The sequence below is a fragment of the Mastigoproctus giganteus genome, chromosome 2 (genome assembly GCF_048544385.1).
Source record: "Mastigoproctus giganteus isolate SK-2022 chromosome 2, ASM4854438v1, whole genome shotgun sequence".
NCBI classification, from domain to species: domain Eukaryota; kingdom Metazoa; phylum Arthropoda; class Arachnida; order Uropygi; family Thelyphonidae; genus Mastigoproctus; species Mastigoproctus giganteus.
Genome location: NC_143576.1, coordinates 94,701,506 through 94,717,722, shown reverse-complemented (window position 1 = coordinate 94,717,722; position 16,217 = coordinate 94,701,506). Strand labels below are relative to the sequence as shown.

The window sequence follows — 16,217 nt, the reverse complement described above, 5'->3', positions numbered from 1 at the left end:
TATTTTAGTGTATTTTATCGCAAGGATTTTATCAGAGTTTTAATGTTTTTCACATGTACATAATTTAATTTAATATAATAGCAGTTTTTGTAAATTTTTATTTTATTTTAATTTGTAAATATTTTAGTTACAGTAAAATACTTATTCTTATGGTTGGTGTATGAGCTGATTTATTGCTAAAATATAAAAATGATTTCTTTGTATGTTAGTAGTGGCAAATGATGCAAGAAACCAAGCTTATATGGCATCAGGCAACCCCCCCCCTCCCCCGAGATCCTATCGTCTGTTCATCTTCTCCAATTGTTTGTCAAATTTTGCCTTGAATTTATTCAAACTATCCACCTCTGCACCACCAGACGTGAGTTTGTTTGTTTGAACAAGCAACCACCTGCTAGCTGAAGGCAAATTTCTGCACATCTATCCTACAACCATCCTCCCTCAATTTGAATCTATGTTCACTTGTGTGTAGTCCGAGAAAGAAATCCATTAACACTAAGTTTACATGATCCATTCAAAGCTTTAAACATCTCAATAAGATCTCTTCACAGGGGTCTAATTATTGCTCTTATCTACAACTCCTCTAGCAGATCCACATCTTTCTGTAATTAAGGCTTCCAGACCTGCATGCATTACTCAAGATGTAGCCTAACCATTTCCTTATATACCAGGATAATTGCCTCCTTATCTCTACTGTCAAAATTTGTGTATATCATTGACAAAACTCCATGGGCTGTATTGGAAGCCTGACTGTACTGCTCAGAGAACTTCATATCGGACTTCATAATTAATTCTAGGTCTTTTTCATTCTCCATTCTGAGGGTGGTATCACACACAGTTGGTAAGTCAATCTGGGATTGCTGCCGCCTGTATGAAGTACCTTGTATTTGTTAATGTTAAATTTCTCAACAATTGCCACTTTTCAACTGGATCAATAACCACCATGCCAACTTTGCATCATCCTTAAACTTTGACATTAGGCCTGATACATGTTCTGATAGAAGTGTAAGGTATCACATGGGCTCACATTTGGTGAGTGTGGGCTTGGAACACCCAGGATCCTGAGCTGGATATCATAATTCTTCTCTTTCTTGGTGATTCCCTTCTACTTCACTCTCTCTCAAAAGGTAATTCAGTTTTTTTTTTTTTTTTTTGTCTGATGCAGCATAAGACTCAGGCTTCCTTGCACCATAAGGCTAATAATAATAATAATAATCATCTCTGCCTGCGACTGCTGTTAATGTATTAGTCATTGTGTATTGATTTATTTCTCATAGGATTTGAATTCAAAGTGGCAGAATTTACAGCATGTAACATCAGTAAGAGCAACTCAGCTTGGTTCGGCCCATGAAGTTCAGAGATTTCATCGTGATGTAGATGAAACAAAGGATTGGATACAGGAGAAAGATGAAGCGCTTAATACTGATGATTATGGACAAGACCTTAGAAGTGTTCAGACTCTCCAAAGAAAGCATGAAGGACTGGAGAGAGATCTTGCTGCTCTTGGTGATAGGGTAAGTTGAAAATTTTTTATTTTTACCATAAGTTATATGTTTATGAGGTATGAATAAGGATTCTTTGTCTGAAACAGTCCATTGTGGCCCTTACATCCAATGTTATATCTACCTGTCCACAGACAGGTAGATATAACATTGAAGTTGAAGCCATCGAAGTTGAGAGGATGTTACCAGAACCTGCACAGACTACATGGCAGTTTTCTCAGCATGTGACATAGCAAGTGAGAGCCAATGTACAGATAAATGTACTGCAGCAATTTTTGGCTGACAGTGTCCAATTTTATTTTATATTTTTTATTAATGATTGATGAGCATCTTAAATATATAATTGATGAGTGATTAAGACAGAGAGGAGTAACTTAATTACTCCTGTCCTGTCTTAATCTAATTTAATCTGAACCTAATTTAATCTAAATTAGTCAATTTGAGATGACAGTTGAATGGTTCTTCCTCTCAAGAATGCCATTATTTTATCCAACAAAACAGGATACATGCAGTTTACAGACATTATATACTGACAAGTCATAGCATTATCTACTTCGTTACAATTCTAAATAACAATTATGAATGTGCTCAGTTGATATACCATTTGCAAGCTTACTTTTTAAATGAAATCCATTTAAAATGAAATCTTTTTAAATGGAAGCCATTTTAAATAACATCACCTCTTCAATTTGTAAATCTTCTGAATCTATATAGTAAACTCCCAAAATGCAATTCTTTGAGAGTTTCCTCTGTGGAGGTTTGGTCAATTTCAAATATACAGTGATGTTTTCTAGTACACAGTATAACTTCAGTTATTCTGTTTTTATCTGAAGTAATAAACTAATTTTTACACTTGCATTTAGAATTTTATTGATTACTTAAAATGAGACAGATTCATTACTACAGTGTTGGTGACCAAAGGTTTTAGCTAATATTTAGGGTTACCATCCGTCCTCTTTTAACCGGATTTGTCCGGATTTTTTTCTAAAATTTTTGTCCGAGTGGATTTTTATAAATTTGTCTAAATGTCCGGATTTTTATATTATACGCCATTTTTTTATGCAAGCTCGACGAAAACTACCGAGTTATGTTATACAGAATCTTTTTTCGGAATAGGAGACGATTCTTCAATTCGAATTTCCGTGTTGACAATTAGGCTGAAGACCCTGATGATGCTCAGTTTAGTGCATTGAGATTGTTACCAACCCACGCCTGCTTCAGAATTTATGCACATATAAATTTTATATAGTCTAGCAATACAATATTTTGGTTTAGAGAGTAGATGATGCGTGAAGATCAGATGGTGTGCTAGAAAAAGATATATAAATTACAGGAATTCCAGCATGTCAAATAAATATTGACAGTTAGAGGGACTGTTTTCTCTAGAAATTTATTGCAACGTGGAGTTGAGCTGTGTGCACACCAAATTGATCAAAAGTTGCGTACTGTTGACTAAATTTGGTATACTTATCAACGATCCAATCAAGAGGCAGACACTAGTTTATTTAATACCAAAGTTTACCTTTTTTTAAAATACTGTTTTTCACTTTAATTACAAAAATATTTATTATCCATCTTTATACCTCTAGGTACTTTTCTGCAATTAAGTTAGTTTAGTTGTGAATGTAAAACATAACCTAACCTTAATAAAATTTATGCTTCACTACATACAATAAAAAATATTTATTATTATTTCAATTATAAAAATTAATATTATAAAGACTATACTTCCCCTAAAATGCCTAAAAAGAAGTGCATGTTTACAGAAGAGATGACATGTGGACGTGTTTTTGTAATTGGCGGCTCCTAGAACGTTAGTTCAACTCCGCCTCGTATCTCTGTAAAGAACAGTATCACTACAAATGGGCCAGATATGTGTGTGACGAAGGTTTGTGTGTATTATGTGTGTGTTCTGTTGTTCTGTTCTGGCCGCTTGGCTACCCAGAAGCATCAGTCACCTGGACAGATGATTAAGGGTACTCGTCCACACCACGGGAAGGTGGGCCAATCTCAGCTAATCACGTACTGTCTCAATACGAGACTCTGATCCACCTGATGTTGCCAAAAGGTGGGCCAGATTCCTCTAGGGGCCCACTCCAGAGGAGAAAAAAAAAAAAAGAAAAAAAAAAAAAAACATTTATTTAGATTTTCCCGTGGTGCAAAAGAAAGGGGGAAAAAAAAAAATATCACTGTAAAACGCAAAACAAAACAACAAAAAAAAAAAAATAATAATAATTAAATAAATAAAATAAATTAAATAAATAATTAATAAAATAAAATAAATAAATTAAAAAAAAAAACACCATGTGACTGATGAAAAAAAAAAAAATATATATATATATATAATAATGATAGTAATAATAATAAAAAAAAAAAATATATATATATATATATATATATAATGATAGTAATAATAATAAAAAAAAAATATATATATAATAATGATAGTAATAATAATAAAAAAAAAAGAGGGGGGGAGAGAAAGAGATGTTTTCCTTCCTGAGCACAGGCCGCAGAAACAAGCTCCACAGCCCATGCAGCAGGATGGGGGGGGGGGAATATATGGTCGGTTTCAGTTCACTGCTGGGTCATCGATGTTTGCCACTGGTGGTCTGTTAATCCTTCTTCTGCGCCTAAAGACTTCAGCTGAGTAGGTTTGCACTGTAGGGAGGTTGTTAGGGTTCTGTAGGAAGAACTCTAGAAGCTCACCAGAGATCTGTGTACAGCTGACAAGGTTGTGTCTCAGATCAGCATACGCAATGCATTCGAATAGTACATGCCACCAGTTCTCTTTGGCTCCACAATGGCAGAGATCTGTTGGGTGGAGACCCAGATGGTGTAATTTTTCATTCATGGATCCGTGTCCGGTAATTAGGTATGATGTTTCTAGTGAAGGGGTGAACCAAGACTGTACAGATTTAGTAGCAGTGTAGGTTACATCAGGTAGGAATCTTTTTGTGACAATACCCAGTGTTGAATTATGCCATCGAGTTTGCCAAATGTTGAAGAGCTCATTGTAGCAACGCGTCATCTCAGCCTTGGGGTCAGCATCCAGATTAACCTCAATGTCGAGGATCCTTGTTGGGATATTTTTCGTAATTCGGAAGCACAACCCTCGGAAGATGACATGTAGATCGAGTGGAAGTGCTCCCGCAATGACCTGAATGGCAGGAGTGGAGACCATTCTATACACTCGGCAGATTGCCATTGATCTCTGGATGGTTCCAAGCTTGTCTCGCATCTTTACAAGAGTTACCCGATGGAACCAGGCTCCAGCTGCATAGCATTAGCATTAGTAGAGGCATATGATGCAAGAAAGCAAGCTTATTCAGCATCAGCCAAAAAAAAAAAAAAAAAAACCACTACTCCCATTTCACCCCTCCGTTCGTTCGAAATACCTGTTCAGCTGAGCCTTAAATTTATTTAGGCTATCAACTTCAACAACAAGCGATGGGAGTCTATTCCACAAACCAACTGCCCGCTGGCTAAAGGCAAATTTCCGCACATCTATCCGACATCCGTCCTTCCTCAATTTGAATTTATGCCCTCTCAGGTGATTATTCTGAGCAAGAGGAAGAATCCCATCGGCATTGAGCATGCTCAAGCCATTCAAAGCCTTATACACCTCTATCAGATCACCTCGCCGATGCCTAGTCTCCAGGCTCTGTAATTTGCAAAACTTAAGCCTTTCTTCGTAAGAGCAACCCTTTGTTCCATTCACTAATCTTGTTGCCCTTCTCTGTACTCGTTCGAGCAGCTCTACATCCTTCTTGAAATGAGGCCTCCAGACCTGTATACAGTACTCAAGGTGTGGCCTGACCAATGCCTTATACAAGGGAATAATCACATCCTTATCCCTGCTAGAAAAATTCCTGTATATCATTGACAAGACACCATGAGCTACTCTTGCAGCTCGTCTGCACTGCTCAGAGAACTTCATATCTGCCTGCACAATTACCCCCAGGTCCTTTTCATTCTCTACCACTGTCAGCGTAGTACCACAGAGTTGATACGTTGATCTGGGGTTACTGTTTCCCTTATGTAGTACTTTACATTTGTCAATGTTAAACTTCATTTGCCACCTCTCAGCCCATCTGCTCAACCTTTCCAGATCCTGTTGCAGCAGCATAGCATCAGTAGTGTCCTTAACAACCCTGCCAACCTTGGTATCGTCTGCAAACTTGGACATTAAGCCTGATACACCATCATCAATATCATTTATAAATACAGAAAACAACAATGGACCCAACACTGAACCCTGAGGAACTCCACTAATAACATTAGTCCACGTTGAGCAGTGTCCATTGATTACCACTCTCTGTCTTCTGCCACTCAACCATCCCTTTATCCATAGCAGCAATTTGCCTCCAATGCCACACTTCTCCAATTTGTGCAGCAGTCTTCCATGCGCAACAGTATCAAAAGCCTTTCTAAGATCCAAATATATAATATCAAAGTTATTCCCTGCATCCAGTTCTTTTGTGACTACATCATAGTATCCAATCAAATTGGTCAGACAAGACCTGCCCTTAACAAAACCATGCTGTGTCTGAGCTATAACTGAATTCTTGTCCAGATGATCCTGCAGTGCTTCTTTAACCAGTGCCTCCATTAATTTTCCTGGAACCGAAGTTAAACTAACAGGTCTGTAATTACTTGTGTCAGCCTTTGATCCTCCTTTGTGAATTGGGGTTACATTTGCACATCTCCAGTCCATGGGTACCTCCCCTGAGTCCAAAGAAGCTCTCATAATTATGGCTAGGGGTTTGCTTACTTCCTTTGCTGCCTCCTTTAATATAACTGGATAGATCCCATCCACCCCTGGTGCCTTTTTTATGTTTATCCTCAGCAATTTCTCCTCCACTTTTCTCTCAGTTATTAGAAAATAATCTAGCTCACTGCCAATGTTTACTTCACATACGACATTCCCCTTCCTGAATAACTCCTCATGTGTGAATGTAGATGCAAAATACTTGTTTAGATTGTTAGCCACCTGAGCAGGATCCTCAACTGTTGAACCATCAACATCCAGTGGACCAATCTGATTCATCCCTTTCCTTCTTGAGTTTAAATAGGTAAAGAACTCTTTTCTGTTTTTCTTTGCGTCCTTTGCCAAGGATTTCTCATAATCTGCCTTTGCCTGCCTAATCTCCTTTGTGACTTGGTTACAGACCAACTTATATCTATCATAGGCTTCCATGTCACCCATTAATTTGTATGTATCCCATGCATTTTTCTTCTCTGCCATATGTCTCATTAGTTCATCTGACAACCATTTAGGCCTGAACCTTGAACAATATTTCTTGGTTGGTATGTAAAGCCTGGTAGCTTCCAAGATTAGTTCCTTGAATGCTTCCCATTTTGAATTTGCTGTTGGTAACATCATCAGTTGGTCCCACTGTATAGACCCACTGTATAGGTCACAATTGGTAAAAATACTGCGTTGTAATACAACTGCAGGGACCTTTTGGAGAGTCCCCAATCATTCTTAGAGATGCGTATGATGGTTCCTGAGAATCTCTTAACTTTGTTTCTTAAATTAACAAGATGTGGAAGAAAGCTGAGTTTGTGGTCAATAATCACTCCAAGTACTTTGGTTTCAGTGACGATTGGCAGTTGAGCATTACATATCTTTTACCTGCGGTGGGCGCCTGAGATCCAGTCTATTCTTGAATAGCATCATTTTAGTTTTTGTTGGGTTGATATGCAACTTATTAAGTGCGGCCCAAGTTGAGAGATCGTCGAGGACCTGGTTTGCATTTTCTTCAATGGCCATCTGCAAATGCCCTGACACCACAACTGTGAGATCATCGGCAAAGGCCACAATTTTTGTATTCCTGAAGGCGCGGGAGAGCCAGTCTTGGAGGACTATGTTCCAAATGAGGGGTCCCAGGACTGATCCTTGGGGACAACCTCTATTTACTGATCTGGTGACTTGCTGGAATTTTGACTTGAGAATAACTGCTCGGTCGGAAAAATAATTCTGGGAGAGGCTGTATAATTGCTGGGGGCAAGTGGCAGTTCAAAGGCGTGCCAAGGCACTATCCCACCAGACGGTGTCGAAGGCTCCCTCAAAATCTATGAAGATGGCCAATTCGAATTTTTCTTCAGAACTTTCAATATGTAACACCAAATCGAACATAGCTTCTTCACACGACCTTCCACGGGTGAAGCCATACTGGCATGGTGAGACCAAATCATGCATTTGTAGCATGGAGACAACCCTGACAGCCATGAGTTGCTCAAGGACCTTACCAAGGTTAGCCAGCAGGGCAATAGGCCGGAAGCTGCGGGGGTCTGTTGGTGGTTTGTGAGGTTTCTTGATGAGGCAAATGAGGGCAAACTTCCATTCTTTTGGGAAGCATTCTTCTTCCAAGCATTTATTGAAGAGAAGGAGTAGATGGTGCGGCCGCAGTGTGTGAAAGCGGATGATGAAGATGTATTCTATTAGGTCAAGGCTTGGACACTTTTTTGGCATTAATGTTTTTAAGGACTGCTCCCAGTTCTTCTAGTGTGAATGGGTTGGCTTACTCTTTTGCTATATAATTGCTGTTGGCAGCTCTAATTGCTGAATGTTCTGGATGATCCTCAGATGTCATCAGGTGGAAACAGTTTGTCTAGAATAAGGTTGGCAGAATCTTGCCAACACTTAGTTTCCTGAGCGTCTACTGAAACAGTGTTGAATATTTCTGGGGAGAAGGTTTTCTCTCTCAAAATCTTATATGCCAGGCCCCATGGATTTGTACAGTTGGTTTCTTTTACGAAATTTGCCCAAGTTTCTCTCTTTCTGGCTGCAATTGCCTTGGTATACTCATTCTTTTTGGCGATATAATCCCTATGAAGGCGTTCGACATCAGGAGCTGGCCAATCACGGTGTCGCTGGTAGTTCCTGCGCGCAGAGTGGACTGCCTTACGAAGGATGGTAAGTTCCCGGGTCCACCATGGGCAGATTGTTGGGCGGAACACCTTCTTCCTTGAGGACCTGTATGAGGCTCTGAGTATGGAGTGCTGGATAAAGGTGGTCAAGTCCTGTGCATTTAGCGAGTCCATCTGTGATGGGTCTGGATTTGGAAAGTCCAGTTCTATGGAGCTGTCATATGCTTCCCAATTGACGTTTCTCGAAGAGAATCTAATGAAGTCAGTTGGCCTTGCTCTGTTGTTGTTTCTCCGTGGAACCAAGTCAAGATGGAACAGTATGGCTCTATGGTCGCTAACAGTCAGATCCGGAGTTACCTCCCAGCAACTAACTGACTGACGTAGGTCTTTTGTAGAGAGGGTTAAGTCAATATTAGATTCACCGGTGGAGCTAGAGTAAGTAGTGAACTGGCTAGGCTGGTTATGGATAATAAGATTTTGGCTGAGGATGAAGTCCTCAAGAAGCTGGCCACGGCCATTGGCAACCGCACTGTGCCAGAAGGGAGATTTTGCGTTCAAGTCAGATGCAACCAGGAGTTGTTTGGAACCAATAAAATTCAGGGCGAATTCCAAAAAGTTTAGTGCTTCATTGATGTTACTTGAGGGAGGACTGTAGAGTGACATCAGGTAGAATGATTGATCTGTACATGTAATCTGGATACAGGTGGAGAACTGATTACAGAGGCCCTGGACAACCAAGACATCGAGATCCCTATTTATGACTGCTATACATGTTTTTGGGTCCACTGGGACAGGTTGAATGACTCGCGTGTGTATGGAAAAGCCAGTAATTTTAGAGGTTGGATGGGGTTGTATTCTTGCAGCATACGGCTCTTGAATCAGAACAACATCAATTGAATGCTCCTCAGTGGCCTGGCGTATTTCATCCGCAACTGTGCGGGACCTTTGCCCATTTATTTGCATCATTCGCAAGTATTTAGTTTGAGATACAGAGGCTCCTCTTAGGCTTCCAGAAAGAGTGGGCAGGACTGGAGCGGGGACACAACTGGTATTTCTTGTTGGTTTAGGCATCAGCGGTCCTTAGTCTTACGAGTTCCAGAGCCCTTTGGTATTCTGGGCATAAAATATCCCGGAGCGAATGGTTATGTGCTCGCCTCTTCCTTTTACAATTCACACAAGAGGGCTCTTCGTCAATGTAGGGACATTCTGCTTGGACATGCCCACTCCTGGCACAATGCCTGCAGGATGGAGATTTGTGGGAGCAGCGTTGGGAGGTATGCCCATATCCCAGACATAGGAAACACCTTGTGACAATTGTAAACGGGGTAAATCGGTGCGCACTGCAACCAAGGAATAATCTATCTGTAGAGAGGACAGTTCTATAAATCCGTGGAGAGAAGCTGATTACTTTGTGTTCTGTAGAGTTGGATTTTGATTTTGTTGCAAACCTAAAAGTGGTTTGCAACAAACCACTTTTAGGTTTGTTGCACTGTAGGTTTCTGTGGAACAGATCTTCAAGTAATTTGTCATTCGAACTGTGCTTTGGAACATCGTACACTATGATTGATGGATTTGACTTTTTAGGAGGAGCTATGACCACTCCTGCATTTGTGAGAGTACCACATGTGGCAATACTTGTTAAGTCTTCTTTTGTTGCGGTCTCCAGTAGGACTCCTTTGTTCCTAATGGGTCTCAGGGATTTCACTTTTAGATTCTTATAATCAGCCCTTATAGTGCTTTGCACCAGATCTTTGACGTCATGGCTAGTCTTGAGCTCTAAGGTATCACTTGCTCTCAACAGTAGTAGATGCTGTGGCTTCTTCTCTGTTTGTATAATGCCATGGGCAAGGGGTTCTTGTTCCGACTTCACTGCATCAGCATAGGAAGTGACATCCGCAGCAGGCCCAGGGGGGCACGGAGTCTCAATATAGTCAGGGTCAGCATTAGTACAATTTTGGGGCCTGCCAATAGCATCAATGACCTTTTCCAGGACATCCGTTTTGGATCGAAGTTCTTCATTCACAGCTTTGAGCCTCTCATTGTCAATGAGGAGCTCAGTTGTAATTGACTCAAGGGTGGACCACAACTCCTGCACACGGTTACCTGCACTTCTGGTGAAGCGACTGGAGTCGTGGTTTAGGAATGCGATCAACTGCCTACGAAGTCGAGAGATTGTTTGCAGAAGGGTAGCTGGCTCTGGAGTGGGTTCACCTTCTGGGACACTAGATGGAGGAGGTATCCCCAGTCTAGGAGAGGGTTTTAACCCAGCTGCGATAGCGTTGGCAAGGGCTGTCGGTGTGATAGTTTGGGAGACGCTTTTAATCTCTGTATGGGTGGAGGCCATTGCCCCCAGAAGGAGGAGCAGCATCAGTGGGTTCAGCAACAGGGCTTTGGTCAGGGGCCAATGCCAGTGGTTGTCCCTCATCTTGGGTCACAAATTCCGAGCAGAGGAGAGCAGCCCATGTCTCCATGGTCTCCTTAGTTTTCTTGTTGGCCTTCTTCTTTTTCTTTTCTTTTTTCATTGAGAGATATCCACTTTTGAGCTGGGTCTTTGGCGGGGTACTAGTTGGAGGGGGATTCTCCGGAACTGTTTCAGGCTCCTCCTCACTAGCAGAACTGGAACTTTCCCTCCCGCTCATGTCAGGTGAAGGGAGTGCAGGATGAAAAGCAAAGCACAAGTGTAGCGATGAAGTGTAGCATTGACAAAAACCAGCAGCTTGTTGGGCTGGAGGTTGGGCTGTCTGAGGAGAATTTTTAATTTGCACTTGAGGAGCAAGTTCGCAGCAAGTTGCTAGGGGGCACTGCGAATAGCGCGCTGTTACAATCTGAAGGTTTTGATCAAGTTTCCAAAGCACTAATTAACTATACTGATTGTGGAGACAATTGAATTAATTCCACTCATTATACTGTATAACACATTATGAAATAAGTGGATTATAAATTTAAGAAAATAAGCAGCAGCATAATTAAAATATAGGTTCATGGCAGTTTTCAAATGCAGGAATTCCAGCAACCAACCACAGGAGAAAGCACTGTTCACGTGACTTGTTCCCAGAAGAAGCAATGGCCGACTATTTGCTAATTAATTTATTGCTAAATAGAAATAATAACAATTTCCCCAGTGTTCCAAAAGTACAGTTAATCAAACTAACAAGCAGCAGGAACAGTATTAACTGACACTATAGAAATCATTACAAGACATACCATAGGCAGAACTACAGTGGGAGCGGCCATTACATACAAACAACAACGAGGTAGCATGTCTGTACAATGCCAAATAAGAAAAACGTTAATATCTTCTCACTCACTTAAAATTTAGCCACAAAAATACGTGCACCAACTCACCAACTAATATGGAGTGGACGACACTACTTTAAAATCGCTAATTCCAAAAGTAATCCAGAATTTGAACGAACTTTTGAGGAGCTTCACAAACACAACATAACTATATAATTCGCCGCTAGGGACATCCCAGAAGAGATGACAAAAAAATTTCCATGTTTTGTATCTAGCTGAGAGGAATGGGAAGCTGAACGTAAAGTTTGCAGAATGGGGACATATGTTTCAGTAGCCAATAAAGGGGTTGGGGATTTGAAGCATCATATTGAAACTGAGAAGCATAAGAAAGCAGTTCAAGGTGAGGCCTCTTCGGGAAAGGTTACAGATTTTTTTGTAAAAAGCTGTAGGTAAAATAGAATATGATCTGGCTACTGCAGAGGGTACCTTTGCTTTTCACACTGTTAAACATCATAGTAGTTACAAATCAATGGATTGCACAACTGTCATGTTAAAAAATGTATTTTTTGATTCTGAGATAGCAAAAAGATTTTCCTGCGCTAGAACCAAGACAGAAGCCATTGTAAACTTTGTACTTGCAAATCATTCTCTTAATGTTACTGTAAAAACTTTAAAAGAAAATAAAATTGCATACTGTGGTGTCTCAACTGATGGAAGTAATCATGGTTCTGAAAAAATCTTCCAATTAATTATTCAGTATTTTGATGTAAATGAAGGAGGGTTACAAACAAAATTAATTGAATTACAGGAGGTGCCTAACGAGACTGCAGATACCATTTCTACGTATGTTAAAGAAACTCTTGAAAAAAATGGTTTGTGTGAAAAATGTATTGCATTCACTGGGGAAAATTGCAATACAATGTTTGGAGGACTGAGACGAAATGAAGAAGGGAATAATGTCTTTGCAAAATTAAAGAAATTGTTGCATAATAAGACTTTGATTGGAGTGGGCTGCTCTGCACATGTTTTGAACAATTGTCTTCAGAATGCTGCAGAACTTTGGGAAGTTGATGTAGAGAACATTGTTTTTTAAATCTACCAGTATTTTCATAATTATACAGTCCGGGCTGAAGAGCTTAAGGAATACTGAGAGTTTGTTGTGATTGAATATAGACAGCTCCTTTCTCACAGCAAGACGAGATGGCTTTCATTATTTCCAAGTATCACAAGGCTCATAGATATGTTTCCAGCTTTACAAGCTTGTTTTCTGTGCCAAGAAAAACCTCCCATTGTGATTTTACACATATTTGAGAGGCAATCCAGAGCTATTGAAAGAAATAATTTCTCAAGACAAATATGAATGTACTAATCCTAAACATCAGTAAATGTGGTTTACATTGTCTTTATTTTATTATTTGCATAATAAAATAATATATTTGTCCTCTTTTCTAATCCAAGATGAACTTTTTATCCTCTTTTATTCACCCCAAAACATGTAAATGTCCTCTTTTTATGAGTGCAGAAGATGGTAACCCTATAATATTACTTCTAAAATATATTATGCATTCTGATATAACCCTTTGCAAACTGTCACGTTTTCCCTTTTACTGATTGTGGCTGTCTGTTAAATTGGATGATTCTTTTCACCCTCTGTCAGCCTTCTGCTTTGCCAAGCTATCTCCATCCACAGAACTGCCTTTGGCTAGACATTTTCTGATTGTTATATCATTTTCCGTACACTGTAGACACTGTTGTGCTTGAATCCAGCAGATCAATGCCCATGATACTGGCACTAATTCTTTTTTTGGAGTAGTTGATTCCTTGCATACAAAGTATTGCCAAGGAAACTGAAAGTCTTAACAATGTACTCTTGCTATGATTTGTGGATAAACACATGGTTTTTCTATCTGATAACTGTTTCACACATTGAGAGATAATGAACAAGACAATGTATTCTGAATAAAATGTGCCATAACGTGTTTTCTTCTCTGGATTGATGGTTTTTTTTTTGGATTGATTTTTGGGGAATTAGAGGTATGTACTAGTTATATATATAAAAAGAAAAAATCAACTTTACATTTGTTCCTATATGTGGATTATCCTCTTCAGCTTCTGTTTAAGATAACTTTTGGTATTTGTGTTTCTTTTTTTTCCCCTCCTTGTTTTATTTATTTGTGGAACATTATCAAAGTGATGGTGTTGGTAATCACTCTGCCAGTTTCATTGTTTCTGAGTTTGTCATTTCCAAATTTTGACCAGTAGTCTGAGGAGATGATAAATAATAAGTTGATCATGTAGAGAAATTGGTGAAATGTAAGGGCTGAGCTGCCAGTGCATTCTCCATTTACTTGTGCTTGGATTTTGCATTTATTTTGATAACACTGGTCGGCAAAAAAATTATTTTTCTGCTCCCTGTTAAAATCCAGGGTGATTCTTATAGATTCTTATTGACATTGCTGAATTCAAATATGGCAGTCATATTGCTGTAATGCCCACCAATTTTAAGGGAGAAGGGATTAAAGTCAAAAACTAAGAGTTTAGTAAAAAAAGATTTCATATATTTCATTTAAGAAAATCTTACATGCAGTACTAAATATTGAATGATGGTCTATTGACCTTATTCTATTTACAAAAATGCTTATCTGATAATAATACACTTATTTTGTAGTTTTTTGCCTTTTATAATTGCCCATTAGTGTCTTCCTGTACAAGATTCCGACAGTAGTCTGCCAACATGTTTGGACTCCATTTTCCTTGGTATCTTTTTTTCCCATTTGAGAAATATCTTGGTGAAACCTTTCCTCACCATGTTCATTGGAGACTGTTCCTAAATTTTCATGAAAAAAGTCTAAATGGGAATGTAGGAAATGAAACTTTAATGACATGTTACATCCCAACTCTCTGCATGCTAAAATTAGCTCATCCATAGTTTTCCTGTAATTTTATGATTTCTCATTGCCTAAAATGTTCATTGCCTAAAAAAAATGAAATGCTAGTTATGTAGCATTTAATTTTTTAGTGAATTCCACATCTTGGAATAGCAGTTTGATTTGAGGACTCACAAAAATCCCCTCTTTTATCTTGGCCTCACTGATTCAAGGAAACTTTTGCCTCAAACAGGAAATATTTTCCTTTTTTTTTCCATTTGAGAAATATTTTGGTGAAATCTTTCCTCACCATGTTCATTGGAGATTACAGGAAATATACTTTCACAAATATTTTTATCAAACAGCTTGATATGTAGTGGAGGTAAATGGATTTTTGACTTATCCACTAAAGGAGGATATGCTACATTTTTCTGGTGTGGCCATTTTTTTTTACCTTATAGTGGTAATCCTTCGCTCAGCTGTCCCACTTGCATAAAAAGCAGCAGTATTTAGTGTATCCACCTTGCATCCCATTCAGCAAAGCTACCACTTTCAGGTCAGCACAGATATTCTATTTGTATTCTTGATAGCATATTTTTTGCAAAAGAATGTATAAGTTCTTGTACATTTCCTTCATATGGGCCAATGGATACTTATTTCCATTGTTGAGTAAAACTGCTTTCAAACTGACCTTGGATGAATCAATGAAAAGTCTCCATTGCTCAGGGATGAGCTCCAGATGTAACTCTTTCATTAATTCCTGGTCATTGTTACAATAAACCAAAGCCTCATCTATGGAGTAATAGGTTATGTTAGATTGCTTCTTCCTATAAAACAACACCATGACACTCTTTTCAAGAAGATTCTACTGCTGAAGCTGTGATCTAGTAATTGAGCCTTGGTTTTGGAGAGATCCAAATCTCTGACCAAATTGTTCAATTCTGCCTGAATGATTAGATGTGGCTTTGCAATGTCAAGAGTTGAAAAGTCTGGATCTGTACTTGTTCTGGGTTCTGCATCTTCTGGAGATTCCTTTTCCAATCCTGAATCAGAGTCAAGTTCATAAGTTTCTGGTGGCTCTGGCATCGGCATTGTATCATCGTGAAGAAAGGCCCTTAGAGTAGAAGGTATGTTGGGATACTCTACTTTATGCTTGGAATTTATTAGAAAAACTAGAAATATTGGTCGTGTAAAAGTAACAATCATTTATGTGGTCTTGAGGTACCTGCCGTGTCACCGGAACACCAAAAGGCATCGATTTATGACTACCTCTAAGCCAACCTATTAATGTCCTCAAATATGAGCTACAGCAAATCTTTGGAGCCCATGATCTCTGACTTTACATCCAAAATACAGTTCACAGGCTTTTCTCACAAATTGTGACAGTGGCCCATTGCTGCGATTTTAATACCACCTCTCTGCAAATGTAGCAAAAGTTATTAGGTTTATTTCAGCAAGAATGTGACATATTTCATGTACGGTTGAGGTACACTCACATAAGAATACGATTAAGAAATTGTAGATTTGTATTTGTAAATTAAATACAGTTTACAATTTACACTTATGCACACAACACGTGTTTACAAACACTAATTCACTAAAACACTTGTTCACTTTGTTCACCACTTGCTTTCTGAAAAGCATACACTTTTTGAAATATGAAAATGCTTGCTTGGTGCAGAACCTACTCTCATATGTATACTGGTAGAGAAGTTTCTAGAAAGATCACAATGTTTCT

The 16,217-nt window shown here is 39.0% G+C and overlaps 1 protein-coding gene across 1 annotated transcript in view; it reads left to right on the top strand.

Annotated features, from left to right (window-relative positions):
- LOC150089433 (spectrin alpha chain-like) overlaps positions 1-16,217 on the top strand; it is a 579,218-nt gene that overhangs the window by 289,986 nt on the left and 273,015 nt on the right. The window contains 1 exon segment of the mRNA XM_090389473.1: positions 1,275-1,511. Within this exon segment, the coding sequence (XP_090245599.1) occupies positions 1,275-1,511 (237 nt within the window).